General features: G+C 44.2%; 2 protein-coding genes and 1 pseudogene across 2 annotated transcripts; 2 read left to right on the top strand and 1 right to left on the bottom strand.

The window, feature by feature from the left end:
- Window positions 1–12,723, top strand: part of LOC125889092 (Na(+)/H(+) exchange regulatory cofactor NHE-RF3-like) — a 268,747-nt pseudogene that overhangs the window by 232,234 nt on the left and 23,790 nt on the right.
- LOC125889107 (zinc finger and SCAN domain-containing protein 29-like) lies at window positions 7,717–10,025 on the top strand. Its single transcript, XM_049576832.1, has 2 exons — window positions 7,717–8,767; window positions 9,494–10,025. Exons 1-2 carry the CDS (start codon window positions 8,362–8,364, stop codon window positions 9,991–9,993), a joined length of 906 nt encoding a protein of 301 aa, XP_049432789.1. The 5' UTR covers window positions 7,717–8,361; the 3' UTR covers window positions 9,994–10,025.
- On the bottom strand, window positions 10,332–12,480 carry LOC125889091 (uncharacterized). The gene is made up of 2 exons (XM_049576798.1): window positions 12,174–12,480; window positions 10,332–11,397 (listed from the first exon to the last, which is right to left on the bottom strand). The coding sequence occupies exons 1-2, from the start codon at window positions 12,467–12,469 to the stop codon at window positions 10,347–10,349; spliced, it is 1,347 nt and encodes a 448-aa protein (XP_049432755.1). The 5' UTR covers window positions 12,470–12,480; the 3' UTR covers window positions 10,332–10,346.

Here is a 12,723-nt window from a genome sequence, read left to right as displayed (position 1 = left end):
AAGACATCGAGGGTCCCCAGCCTACGGTGTTCTTCTCTCAGCTCCTACTCGAGGTCTTTGGGGAACACACTCTGGCTTCAGCCCTGGAATTAGATCGGGCCCACCCTACGCTAACAGCTAAGCCAGGCCCTGGTGGGAAACCCCAGGCCGTTGTGATATGCTTCCACAGATTTCAGACCCGGGAGCTGGTGGTGCGCGAGGCCCGAAAGCTGCGAGGCAAGCTGAAATACAAAGGTACTCCGATCCACATATTTGAACACTATTGTCCTGAAATATTGGAACAACGTTTGGCGTACCGCGACATCATGAAAGAGCTCTACAACCTTGGCTTCAAACCTGCTCTCCACTACCCAGCTAAGCTGCTCATTACGACCGCGGAGGGAAAGAGGAGACGGCTCGCTTCACCCAAGGACGCCCGGGATTTCATCGCGGCTCACCGCAGACACAACGCCGGATCTACAGAGGACTGATTTTAGTATCGGGTATGTTTGTGTAAAGTGTAGGATTATTATGGAAACCCAGTTGTGTTGTTGTTAGCAACTAGTCGTGACCGGTGTCCGGCTAAATTGAAATGACTAGCCCCCTGACCGACAGATAAAACTCCGTGGAGAGTTCGGTACTGTGTCGTGTGGGAGCCATTTTTATAATGGTTATGTTCGCCTGTGTTTAGGCTGTTTTTCCAATCTGCCATACTACATGTTGGGGCCAGCCTCCGATCTGGTTGTTTTTAGCAAGTTGCTACACCTAGTGCCAGGCTAACTTATCATTGCTACTGTCTAATGAAGTCACTAAGGTTACGGGCCATATGTTACACTTCCTGTTACCAAGATTGTGTTTCATTAAGGTAGAGCGTCCCTCTGTTAAACTGAGTATTTTTGTTTTTTCTACTTTTCTGCAATTTTGCCTCACTGGACTTGCTAACCCCCATCTTATTATTGTTGACCTAATTATCTTTTCTAATTTGAGGTAATCTACCTACAGGGATTGCACCTGTTTTTTTTCTGTTTCCCTTGTATAATATATGAATCATGGTCAGCATTGTAATTCATAAATACTGGGGGTGCTATGCTGTATTTGTAGCTACTGGATTGCTGTTTCGTTTGCACTTGAAACTGTTTTTTTTTTTGTTTTGTTTTGTTTACTTGTTGCTGGGTTGTTGTTGTTGTTGTTGTTGTTTTTTCTTCTTTATTATTGAACTCACTGACTATATTGAGATGTTCGGGCTGGAGCAAGGACTGGAAGAATCATACAAATGCAAAGACAATGCATCTTTGTGCAATAGACACCAAAGGCTCTCTTAAAGCAATGGGAAGCTCAGGTCCAGGGACTCATGTTAAGTCACTGGCCACGTGGTTCTGTGTACGTGGCATCTATGTACCTGTTTAGTGTGTATGAATGTATTCTATTTTATTTTGTACCCCCCCGCCCCCCCCTTTTTTTTTCCTTCTTCTTTTTCCTCTTTTCTTCTCCCCTTTCTCTCCTCTCCCCACCTCCAGCATCTACCACTTCCTTGTCCCCTGCAGCTACCTGCCTCCCCCCGCCCTTCCCTTTCATACCACAGCCCTGTCCCCCTCCTTGGAAATGGTAAGATATGACTGACACAAATGACATACTCAGATTTGTTTCATGGAATGTGAGGGGAGTAGGGGGTGCCACCAAGACTAGTAGGATCATGGCACACATGCAACAGCTCAAAGGGGACATATTTTATTATTATTCTGGATTATTATCATCATTATTCAGGAGACCCATCTTCGCAGCAGAGAGGTGTCACAGCTTAAAAAACCCTGGGTCGGCCACCTATTTCATTCAGAATTTAATCAGAAGGCCAGGGGAACAGCCATCCTGACCCGTAAAAACATACAATTCGAACCTCACAAAACAGTGACAGATCCCACAGGCCGCTTTCTTATTGTTTCTGGTATACTACATGACGTCCGGGTTATTTTAGCTAATGTCTACGGCCCTAACTGGGATGACAGTTCATTTGTAACTTTTCACATCCTTCCCAAACACTGACAATTACCATATCATTGTGGGAGGTGATTTCAATTTGGTCCAAGATCAGTCACTCGATAGATCCTCTAACAAGGTGCTCCCTCTAACCAAATCAGCTAAGACTTTAGACACTTTTGTTGAACAACTTGGGCTCTCAGACCCATGGCGACGTAAATTTCCGACTACCAAACTTTTTTCTTTTTTCTCACATGTACACCGCACTTATAGATTTCTTTCTCCTGGACAACAGACTCCTCCCCAACGTCAACTCCTGTGACTATCACAGTATTGTCATTTCGGACCACGCCCCGACATCCCTCGTCCTCAGTTTTCGTGTACTGATTAGGCCCCTTAGACAATGGAGGTTTAACTCTGCGCTGTTAGCTGAAGACCATTACAAGCAATTCCTGTACTCCCAAATTACACTGTTCTTTGACTTGAACAATCTGCCAGAAACCAGAAGAGCAGTGTTATGGGAGGCTTCGAAAGCCTATATCAGAGGTCAACTAATTTCTTTTGTTTCAAACCTGAACAAAACTGAAACATCCCATATTACAGAATTGATGCGACAGATAAAAGATGTTGACATCAAATATGCATCCAACCCACATCCTAACCTTTACAAAGAGCGCCTCAAACTACAAACAGATTTTGATTTGGCTTCCACTAACAAAGCAAAACTACAAATACTCAAATCTAGACAGCGCTTTTTTGAGTCTGGGGATAAGGCCGGGAAGCTTCTGGCTTATCAGGCCAGGGCTGAGGCGTCCTCAAAATCAATCTCAGCCACCAGCTCCGATTTGGGAGAGACTTATACTGACCCGGTTAAAATTAATGAAACGTTTGCAAAATTTTATACTCACCTATACACCTCTGATCACCACCCAATTGCACATGAAGCATTTAATAGCGTTACATTTCACGAGATAGATGCCGAAACTGCTAGAGGCCTGGGAGGACTCATTACTGTTGAGGTTCAAGATGCCCTTAAATCATTACAAAGCAATAAATCACCCGGTCCTGATGGCTTCACTGCGGAATATTATAAGACTTTTTCAGATATCTTAGCTCCAGTACTCAGAGACATGTATAATGAGGCATTTCTTCACGGTCGGCTGCCAGACACTCTGTCAAGGGCCACCATCTCCTTAATTTTAAAAAAAGAGAAGGACCCTTTACTATGCAGTAGTTACAGACCGATATCTCTTCTAAATGTTGATCTTAAAATCCTCTCAAAAGTTCTCGCTCTCCGTCTCCAACAAGTGTTGCCCGCAATCATCTCATTAGACCAAACGGGTTTTATGCCGGACCGACAGTCCTCCCACAACACCAGACGACTGCTTAACATCATTCACTCACAGAGCTCTGAGACCCCTAAGATAGCGGTATCCCTTGACGCTGAAAAAGCGTTCGACAGGGTGGAGTGGGGGTACCTCTATGAGGTGATGAATAAATTTGGTTTCGACATCAATTTCATTCTCTGGGTCAAGCTTTTATATTCTTCTCCCATGGCCTCAGTACAAACAAATGACATGCAGTCACCACCCTTTCCTCTTAAGAGAGGCACGAGACAAGGCTGTCCCTTGTCGTCTCTCTTATTCGCTGTTGCGATAGAGCCCCTGGCACTTTGGCTGCCCTCAGAGAAAGGTTTTGAGGGTATTACCCGATTAGGCACAACACATAAACTCTCGTTATACGCGGACAATTTGCTCCTGTACATTTCAAATCCAGCTAGCTCTTTACCCGTGATTTTTAACATCTTAGAATGGTTCGGGGCACATTCTGGTTACAAACTAAATTACCAAAAAAGCGAGCTCTTTCCTATCAACTTACTGGCTAAGCAGATCTCACGCTCTATAACCCCATTCAGATGGGCTGACAACGGTTTTCGCTATTTGGGCATTATTATCACAGAGTCCATGTCAGATATGTTCCGTGTTAACTTTCTACCTCTGGTCGAGAAGACCGAGAGAGACTTTGACCGCTGGTCCGCCTTACCCTTGTCCCTCGCGGGTAAGATAAATTTAATCAAGATGGTTGTCATGCCCAAATTCCTTTACCTCTTTCAGCACATCCCCATATACATTACCAAATCATTTTTTGACAAAGTAGACAGGATTATATCCAAATTTCTATGGGGGATCAAGCCGGCCCGAATTCGAAAGACAATCTTGCACTCTCCCAAAAAGGAAGGAGGTCTTGCACTCCCTAACCTTAGGCGATATTATTGGGCGGCTAATATGCAGAAAATCTTATATTGGATGAATGATGACCAGGATTGCCCTCCCGCCTGGACTCAGTTAGAAAGGTCAGCCTCGCACCTTTCCCGGCGCTCTGTCCTATGTTCCCAGCTTCCCTTCCCTGTAACTCCCATGGGGGCGAACCCAGTTATATCGGCCTCTCTGAAAATATGGAGCCAACTCAGGAAGAACCTTGGCCTGCAGGGCCCTTCTGTCCACTCTCCAGTTCTTAAAAACCACGCCTTCAAACCCTCAAACACAGACCCAGCATTCAAAACTTGGCACAATAAGGGTATCATCAGCATCAAGGATCTATACACAGACGGTATTTTCTCATCTTATGCAGAACTCTCCTCCAAAATTCATTTACCAAGCTCCCACCTTTTCTGTTTTTTCCAAATCAGAGATTTTGTTAAAAAGAATTTCCCCCATTTTCCTAATCGCCCCCCTGAAACTCTGATAGACACCCTGCTAGCCGTGGACCCCAAACGAAAAAAATGCATTTCAGTGTTGTATAATTCCTTGTGTTCGACTACCTCAGAACCTCTCAACTTGATCAAGACTGCATGGGAGAATGAGTTGTCCATGGAGCTGACAGATCAACAATGGACTGCTGCTTTAAACTTGGTTCACACCTCCTCCATTTGTGCCCGTCACGGCCTAATTCAATGTAAAGTTCTCCACAGAATCCACTACACGAATGCAAGACTAGCCAGGATCTACCCCACCGTTAGTGATACCTGTAATAGATGTAACCAGTCCCCTGCCAATCATTTCCATATGTTTTGGTCCTGTCCTAAATTGATGACCTTTTGGCAAAGTGTTTTTAATACCATAGGTGGAGCTTATGGTCAAACTATTCCCCCTAACCCAGTATCAGCCATTTTTGGCTCCCCACCTGACACTGACCTCTCTACTGCGGCGAAGCGGGCTCTGATTTTCTCGACATTGCTGGTTCACCGCTTGATTCTGCTTGATTGGAATCTCCCCCGTTCTCCATCATATAACCGTTGGGTCAAAGAAGTTCTTTACAACCTGAGACTTGAAAAACTTAGGTTCTCACTCAGTGGCTCTATCAAAAGATTCCAAGACACATGGCACCCCTTCCTGGAATTTGTTAATTCCCCTGACCTTATTCTAGATGCAGAGGAAGAATAAGCTGTTGCCCCTTTAATTTCACCCCCCCCCCCATTTTATTTTTTTATTCTATGTCGTTAATTTATTTATTTATGTATGTATGTGTGTCTGTCTGTGGGTGGGTGTGTGTGTGTGTAAGTGTGAGTGTCGCTTGTCCCAGTTTGGTTCCGACCTGAAGTGGGTGGGTGGGTGGGTGGGTGGGACTAGGTTTAGAGGAGCAGTTGACATGCAGCTGTACAGCCATATCTCCTTCCATACTACTTGATTACATTGTATGTCATGCAATTGAAAAATCCCAATAAAAAGATTTGGAAAAAAAAAAAAATCTTTCATTAATTCATCTAAACTATCATTAAAGGTTTCTATATTTGATCCTGGTTTCCTGTAAACACATGCAACAACCATGTTTCTCCTTTCTAATTCTATTTCCACAGCAATACATTCCATTCTTAGTTCCTGTCAGTACACGTGCCGCTGCGGTTTGAATTAGCTGGAAAGTTTTTAAAGACTTATTAGAGCTACCTGATAATAGGGAATTACAGTAATCCAGCCTGGAGGTAACAAAAGCATGGAACAATTTTTCTGTATCTTTTTGGGACAGGATAGGCCTAATTTTCGCAATATTACGCAGATGAAAAAAAGCAGTCCGTGAGGTTTGTTTAAGATGGGAGTTAAAAGACAAATCTTGGTCAAATATTACTCCGAGGTTTTATACGGTAGTGCTAGAGGCAATGCCATCCAGAGGAACTATATACTATATCATCAGAAAGAGTTTCTGCAACCTTGCAGTTTTGCTCAATCTCTGCAACTTTATTGCAAGTTTGACTCTGTTTATCATGAGACTACTGCTGCAAGTGGGACAGAGACACACATGGTAACAGGGATAACTGTCAGCAGCACACAGCTAGCATTACCCAACTATTACAGGGTTTAATGACTGAGTCAAGCCATTTCAGTGTTAGTGTAAGCAGCAATGTAACACAAACACATGAGGTCCCCCACAGCTAACCCCAAGTAAGGCCCTTTCCTGCAGCTCAGAGCAGGCCAAGTTTAACATTTTTCATAGTGAGGGTAGTTATCATCTCAAACACAAAAAAGAAATTTAACATCCACTTTAGAACACTGGATACAGACATTGTATTGGATAACTGTTGGAGTTTTTTAACTTTACAAACTATAAAGTGTCAGCCTGCCAGTGGCCCACCGGGCTCTCCCTCACCTGACAGTGAAGCTGCGAGACTCAAGGTGGTCTCTCTCTCATCTGATGCTACTTGCCTTATCTGTAATGGTGCTTAATCTTACTGTCAATCACTGTCTTTACAATCAGGTAGGCCTGTTTCATACTTGTGGACCTCACTGTTGCCTGCTAAATCTTCCTGACTGGCTCTGACATATTAAAAACAAAAAACAAAAAAAAAAAAACTTAAGAAGTTTTTGTTTCTAATATTTGTTTTATTTTACACCAATATTGGTTCAGTCAATCAATTTTATTTATAAAGCCCAATATCACAAATCACAATTTGCCTCACAGGGCTTTACAGCATACAACATCCCTCTGTCCTTAGGACCCTCACAGCGGATAAGGAAAAACTCCCCCAAAAAATCCTGTGTTATGTAATTGTAATTTAGAAATTAGAATTATTTATTAATTATTATTAATTTATTTATTCTTAACATGATAGCAAAAACACCTGAAAATATTACAACATGCATCCCAATTTTTTTAGAGAAGCTGCCGTGAAATCAGACATTTCAGGCCTCAAAAATCACAAAAAATGCCTGAAAAATCCTGGAGGGACTGTCATGATGCCCTGTATACTATGGGCTTCTCACTTACTTGGGTTGGCATGTCCTAATTGGCTGGCTATGTTTATGCAGACTTCAGTAAGCCATCGCATGCCCCTAACTGGAGGAGAGTATTACCCATAGAACCCAGTAGAGGACTCCAGCTGTGTTAATAGAACTAGGGTTACATTATTGTAACTTCCGTCACTTCCCACCACTGCCAGTTACTCCGAGCTACCAGATTTCATGATGATCATCTAGTTGGTGATCTTCTGGATCTTGTGCTGTGTGAGTGGCAGCCAGCAACAGTTGCTCTGTTTTTTCTGGCTCTTTTTTTGTGTGTGTTTTTTTTAGCTCTGTTTTTGTCCAGCTGAAGTCCAATGAGATGAAAAGTTTTCACCATTTTGTCTGTTGTAGGGACACTTGTTTTAAACCACATGTCCCTCTTTGCCCAACAAGAAGTTGCTGACAGCACCTTAATTTACAACAAAGGTTTGTTGTTGTTGCTTCAACCAAGAGTACAAGCAAGGGAGTAAACTGAAATCCCCAAGGACTTGAGGAGGATTCAAGACTATATTGGCAGACAGCAATCACAGGGAGAGTGGCAAGAGGAAAGGTGGGGGACTTGCTATTCAAATCTGTTCAACAGATTTGGGGGATGAGGGGAATTCCTTTAACCCTCCTGTCTCCAAGAATACCATACAGCTCTTCCCAACAATTCTACACACAGCACACCAGCCTCCTCAGCAGAGCAGGTGAGAAGTGATCTGAGTGGACTCCTCCTGAGTAAAGCTGCAGGTCCCAGCAGCATCAGCCAAGTGGAGCACAACACATCTTTAACCTGAGCCTGAGTCCAGAGAGGGTCCCTGTACTGTGGAAGACATTCTCCCTGGTTGCTGTACCTTTTCTCTCATCTAATAAGGGGGCATTCACACCTACCTCGTTTGGTCCGGACTTTCGGACTTTCCAGATAGTTCGGATCAAATTGACAGGTGTGAAAGCTCCCCCGGACCACGGTCCGGACTAAAGACCGAGTCTTTGGTCCAGCCTCAGGAGGTGGTCTCGGTCCGGACCATCCTGGACCAAGGTCCGCTACTGCGTAGTGTGAAAGCATGTTTTTGGAAGGTCCGAACTATCAGACCAAATACAGGACGTTACGTCACTTTCACCCCACGTGTAAGCTAAACAAAACAAACACAGTATGAGCCGCGGCAACACCTGGGGAGAGGAGGAGACAAGATTCATCCTTCAAATATGGGCGGATGATAGAATAAAAGCTGAACTTGAGAGAACACACCGGAACACGGAAACCTTCCAGCTGTTCGCGGAGAGGATGAGAGAGGGGGGGTATGAGAGGACGGCCGAACAGTGTCACCTCAAACTGAAAAAGCTGCGACAGGCTTATAACAAGGCGCGCGATGCCATTCGGAAGACCAGTGCGTCATCCAACGAAAAGGATAAAGGTCCTTTTTATGATCAGCTGGACGGCATCCTTGGAACGCGCCCGACAAGCTCACCTGTCAGGGTGATGGAGTCTACACTCGCTGCGGGTGTGACCCCCAGCGCCGACACGTCATCTGGCAGCGGTCCCAGTGCTTCAGAAAGTGGTGAGTTGAGCCACATAATGTGTCTGCTATTGTCATTATTATTATTATTTGCAGTGTTATTTATACTTTGATTTCATGGGTGGACCCCAGGAAAATCAGTGGCTGCTGTGCATCTGCTAATGGGGATCCAATTACAAGAAACAAATAAACAAATAATTGTCCCTCTCTTGCCCAATAATCACACAGAGACATAAACACAAACAGAAACTGGTTGTTTGCTTCTATCTTCTGCCATTGCTGTGATGACTGTGCTGCATATAGCCTAACAACAACAACAACAACAACAACAAAAAAACTTCATTTGTGATATGAGTACTCACAATGATCTGGGCTCAGGCATGTGCAGTGTTATATTTTATCAGTCATAAGGAGGGAGAGTACAGCTGCACCCCCAAAACACTTGCATCATTTTACCATAACTATCACCACCTTTAACAAGCTATCAGTTGTAGTTGTTATTTGTCATCATTACTTTTTTCTTGTCCTGACTGGGCCCCTCCAAATGTTGTTGCTGCTTCCATATTTCCCCAAGGGAACACCTGACTTGACTCGCATAACACAGCACATACAGATAGGATAGAATATAATGAAACTCTATAGCCAACACATGATGACATGATTGATTTTACTATTCTAGGTTTGTGGGTGGCCATATCGTATAGCTACTGCAGAATATTGTGAAGACATTTTTATAAATTCATAACTGCATTGGTACTCTTTTTACAGGAGTAACTGCTGCTTCCAGCTCTGCTGAGGATGGGCCAAGCACAGCAGCACCTCGCCGTGCTCGCAAGAGGAGGGCCAAGGAGATGCACTCGGAGATGATGGAGGAGTTTAACCGGGCAGAGGATGCTCGTCAGGAGAGGGAGAATGCCACTCTGGAGAGGTGGATGGGAATGCAGCAGGAGGCTGAAGAGAGGCGCTTCAGGATGCTGCAGGAGCAACAGGCGGCCACGAATGGCATGTTCATGAACATCATGCAGACATTCATGCAAAGCATGAGCCAACAACCTCCACAACCTGCAGCATCCTGGGGCCCCTTGTATCCTCCCCAGCAACCCTTATATCACCCACCTCCTCCTCCTCCTCGTGTTTCTGGGTGGTCTGCACAGCAGTCCCACCCTCCACACCCACCTACCCGGGCCCACACTCCAAACTTTTTGGAGCAGAGCAGAGACCTGCTATATGGAGATGGAGAGAGTGAGGATAGGTACACTACACTATAGTATGGTGATCACATTTTGTCAAGTCAGGAGCAGAAAATTTTATTTTCAAAGATGGTCACAGGAGGGCTGTTCTGTTGTTGTGAGCTCTGAGCCGTTCTGGCTCCACTTCTCCTGCCTCTGAGAGCAATTTATTTAATTGAAGTTATTGTAATTAAAGACTCATTTTTAATGTAATATTTATTTTTATATGACCAAATCTGTTGAAGTTTCATACTACATCCTGATTTTTCTAAATAAATTTTGATGACATGTTTGCACATTATGTTGTTTCTGTCCTTCAATCAAACGTACTGAAATGGCAGGTGCGTGACCAACAACACAAGATAAACAATTGCTATGGTAAACAAAAATATTTATTCCTGAGGGCTGTGTCTCATAGCACAATATGACACTTGTGTAATTCTGAACACAGAAATATCAAACAACATAAACACGCTCAAACTGTGAATTATGCTCAAACTAGAGAGTAGAAAAATAAGTACACAAGGCATCCCTGATGTTATTCCCACTGTCACCGCCAATGTAATGGTCAGCAGGGTCTGGTCTCCCATCATGTTCATCATCTTCATCATCACAGATGTACTCTTCGTTGTGACTCCAAAAGCCCTCTCCACTGTCATTCTGGTTTGACTCAGGCAGGTGTTAAAAGCCGCTTGTGCCTGTGTTGTCCCTCTGCCCTCTGGGTATGGCTTCATTAGCCATGGCAGCAGTGGATATGCGGCATCTCCTAGGATAACTAGAGGGACATCCACATCCTGTATGGTTTCACTCCTTCCTGGCAGTAGTGTTCCATTCTGTCCTCGTTGGTAAAGGGACGAGTTTGAGAACACACGGGCATCATGAACCCTCCCCGGCCAGCCAATGTTTACATCCCAAAATTTCATGTTGTGATCAACAACACCTTGGAGGATAACAGAATAGACCCCCTTACGGTTGTAATAATCTGCTGAGTTGTTAGGTGGTGCCAGGATGGGAATATGAGTTCCATCCACAGCTCCAGCACACTGTGGAAACTTCCATCTCTCACGGAATCCTCTGACGATTCCTTCAAGTTCAGCAGCTGAAGGTGTGTGGAGGTATTGTGGGGCCAGGATTTCATTTATGGCACTGACAACTTCTTGTGTGAAGGAACAGGCACTTGACAATCCCACACCAAAGAGGTGAGAGAGAGATCTGAGCTCGAGATTGGTTGCGAGCCTCCACAAGCAGATTGCCACACGCAACTCCACTGATACCGCTTTGCGAAATCTGGTATCCTGCCTGGTTAGCTGTCCTCGAAGAATGTTACACAGTACATTGAAGGTAGCTCTTGTCATTCTGAAGTTCCGCTGCCAATCAGTTTCTGTCCAGCTGTCACACACTTGCTGCCACCATTCATGACACCGTGGTTTGACCCAAATGTTCCTGTAGAAGGGGGGAGGGACATAAATACAAATGTTAATGTCATTTGGTCACACCTGTGTTTACCCTACCTTGACACACAATGACAATTGTGCAAATGGTGTACTTGAAAGCTACAGGTACTGAGTAACCTAGTCGTCTGGTGTTGTATCTGTTTCTGGTGGCTTTGCAGGTAAAAGAGTCCAGAAAGCTTCTCTCAACACAGTTGAGAATGTTTGAAATGTTTAAATGCTTTTCTCACATCATTGTGTTGTTAGTTGTGACTGGCTGTGAGCATCTGTAATCAGGAATGTATTTGTTTATGATAATGTTTTTGTTTTTTTTTATAGAGCACTTGTCAAACAAATGCACAAAGTGCTTTACAGATAGGACATCACAGAACAAGAACAAAAACAAGAATCAGGGTATAGTAGGAGTCTATTTTCTGTTTAGCCTCTTTAAAAATACAGAACACTGGAATGTTTGTACAGCAGAAACCTAAATTCCTATAGGACTGAGACATACTGTATTATACTACGGTACATTGTATGTCGCATTGGAAGTGTGTTCTTTATGCCACAACACAGACAATGCTTTTGGGATTTTGCTGTCTAGGGAACAGTTTGGAGGCTAGTCCGAGTGCTAAGTTGCTAACAGCTGCTAACAAGACAATACAAGATCGTGAGGGGGTAAATCTACAGTCTAATGTTCATGTTGTTGTTGTTGTTGTTACAACCGTCAAAACAGACAGCACTCATTCCATCATGATCGCTCATCTTTTGAAACACACTACCACTCACCTTGTTTGCCTCCCCCGGAACGCTGCTAATGCCTGCAGGCTAGCTCGCAGTCTTCGCCTTCTTCGCCTTCTTGCCTGTCTACGTCGGAAATGCAAGCGCATCAGGACATGAATCTGTTTGACTCGAACTAGTCTTGCGTATTGCGATTGTAGTTGTTGTTGCTGTTGCTGGAGGCGCAGCCAAAGTAGTGCCAGTGGAATGGAGTGAATCCGTGGATCCATTGTGGTGGGAGACGGTAAACAAACTATTCCTGCCTCAGAGCACTTCCTACGCGCTGACGTCAGACGCACACTCATCCAAAAGCCAATCACTGACGGCGCAGCCCTTATGGGTAATGACGTCACGACGTAGGTAGATCCTTTGGTCCGCTGGCATAATGGCAGTGTGAATGCGGACTTTACTGGACTAAATGGAAACATGTAAAAAAAAAAAAAAAAAAAAAAAAAAGAGTCCGGACCTTGGTCCGGACTATTAGGTGTGAAAGCGACCTAAATCACTTATGACCGTCCATTTTCATATTAACTGCAGGGGTCAGATGTGGGTCTATGGT

The sequence above is a fragment of the Epinephelus fuscoguttatus genome, linkage group LG5 (assembly GCF_011397635.1).
Source record: "Epinephelus fuscoguttatus linkage group LG5, E.fuscoguttatus.final_Chr_v1".
NCBI lineage: Eukaryota > Metazoa > Chordata > Actinopteri > Perciformes > Serranidae > Epinephelus > Epinephelus fuscoguttatus.
This window is presented reverse-complemented; position numbering and strand designations above follow the sequence as displayed.

Bases quoted from the DNA above. Each gene is read 5' to 3' on its own strand.
- LOC125889107 (XM_049576832.1), top strand. From the start codon at position 8,362: ATGAGCCGCGGCAACACCTGGGGAGAGGAGGAGACAAGATTCATCCTT. The intron at 8,768-9,493 runs GTGAGTTGAGCC...CTCTTTTTACAG, and splicing joins TCCCAGTGCTTCAGAAAGTG to GAGTAACTGCTGCTTCCAGC.
- LOC125889091 (XM_049576798.1), bottom strand. From the start codon at position 12,469: ATGAGTGTGCGTCTGACGTCAGCGCGTAGGAAGTGCTCTGAGGCAGGA. The intron at 11,398-12,173 runs GTGAGTGGTAGT...CCCCTTCTACAG, and splicing joins TTCCGGGGGAGGCAAACAAG to GAACATTTGGGTCAAACCAC.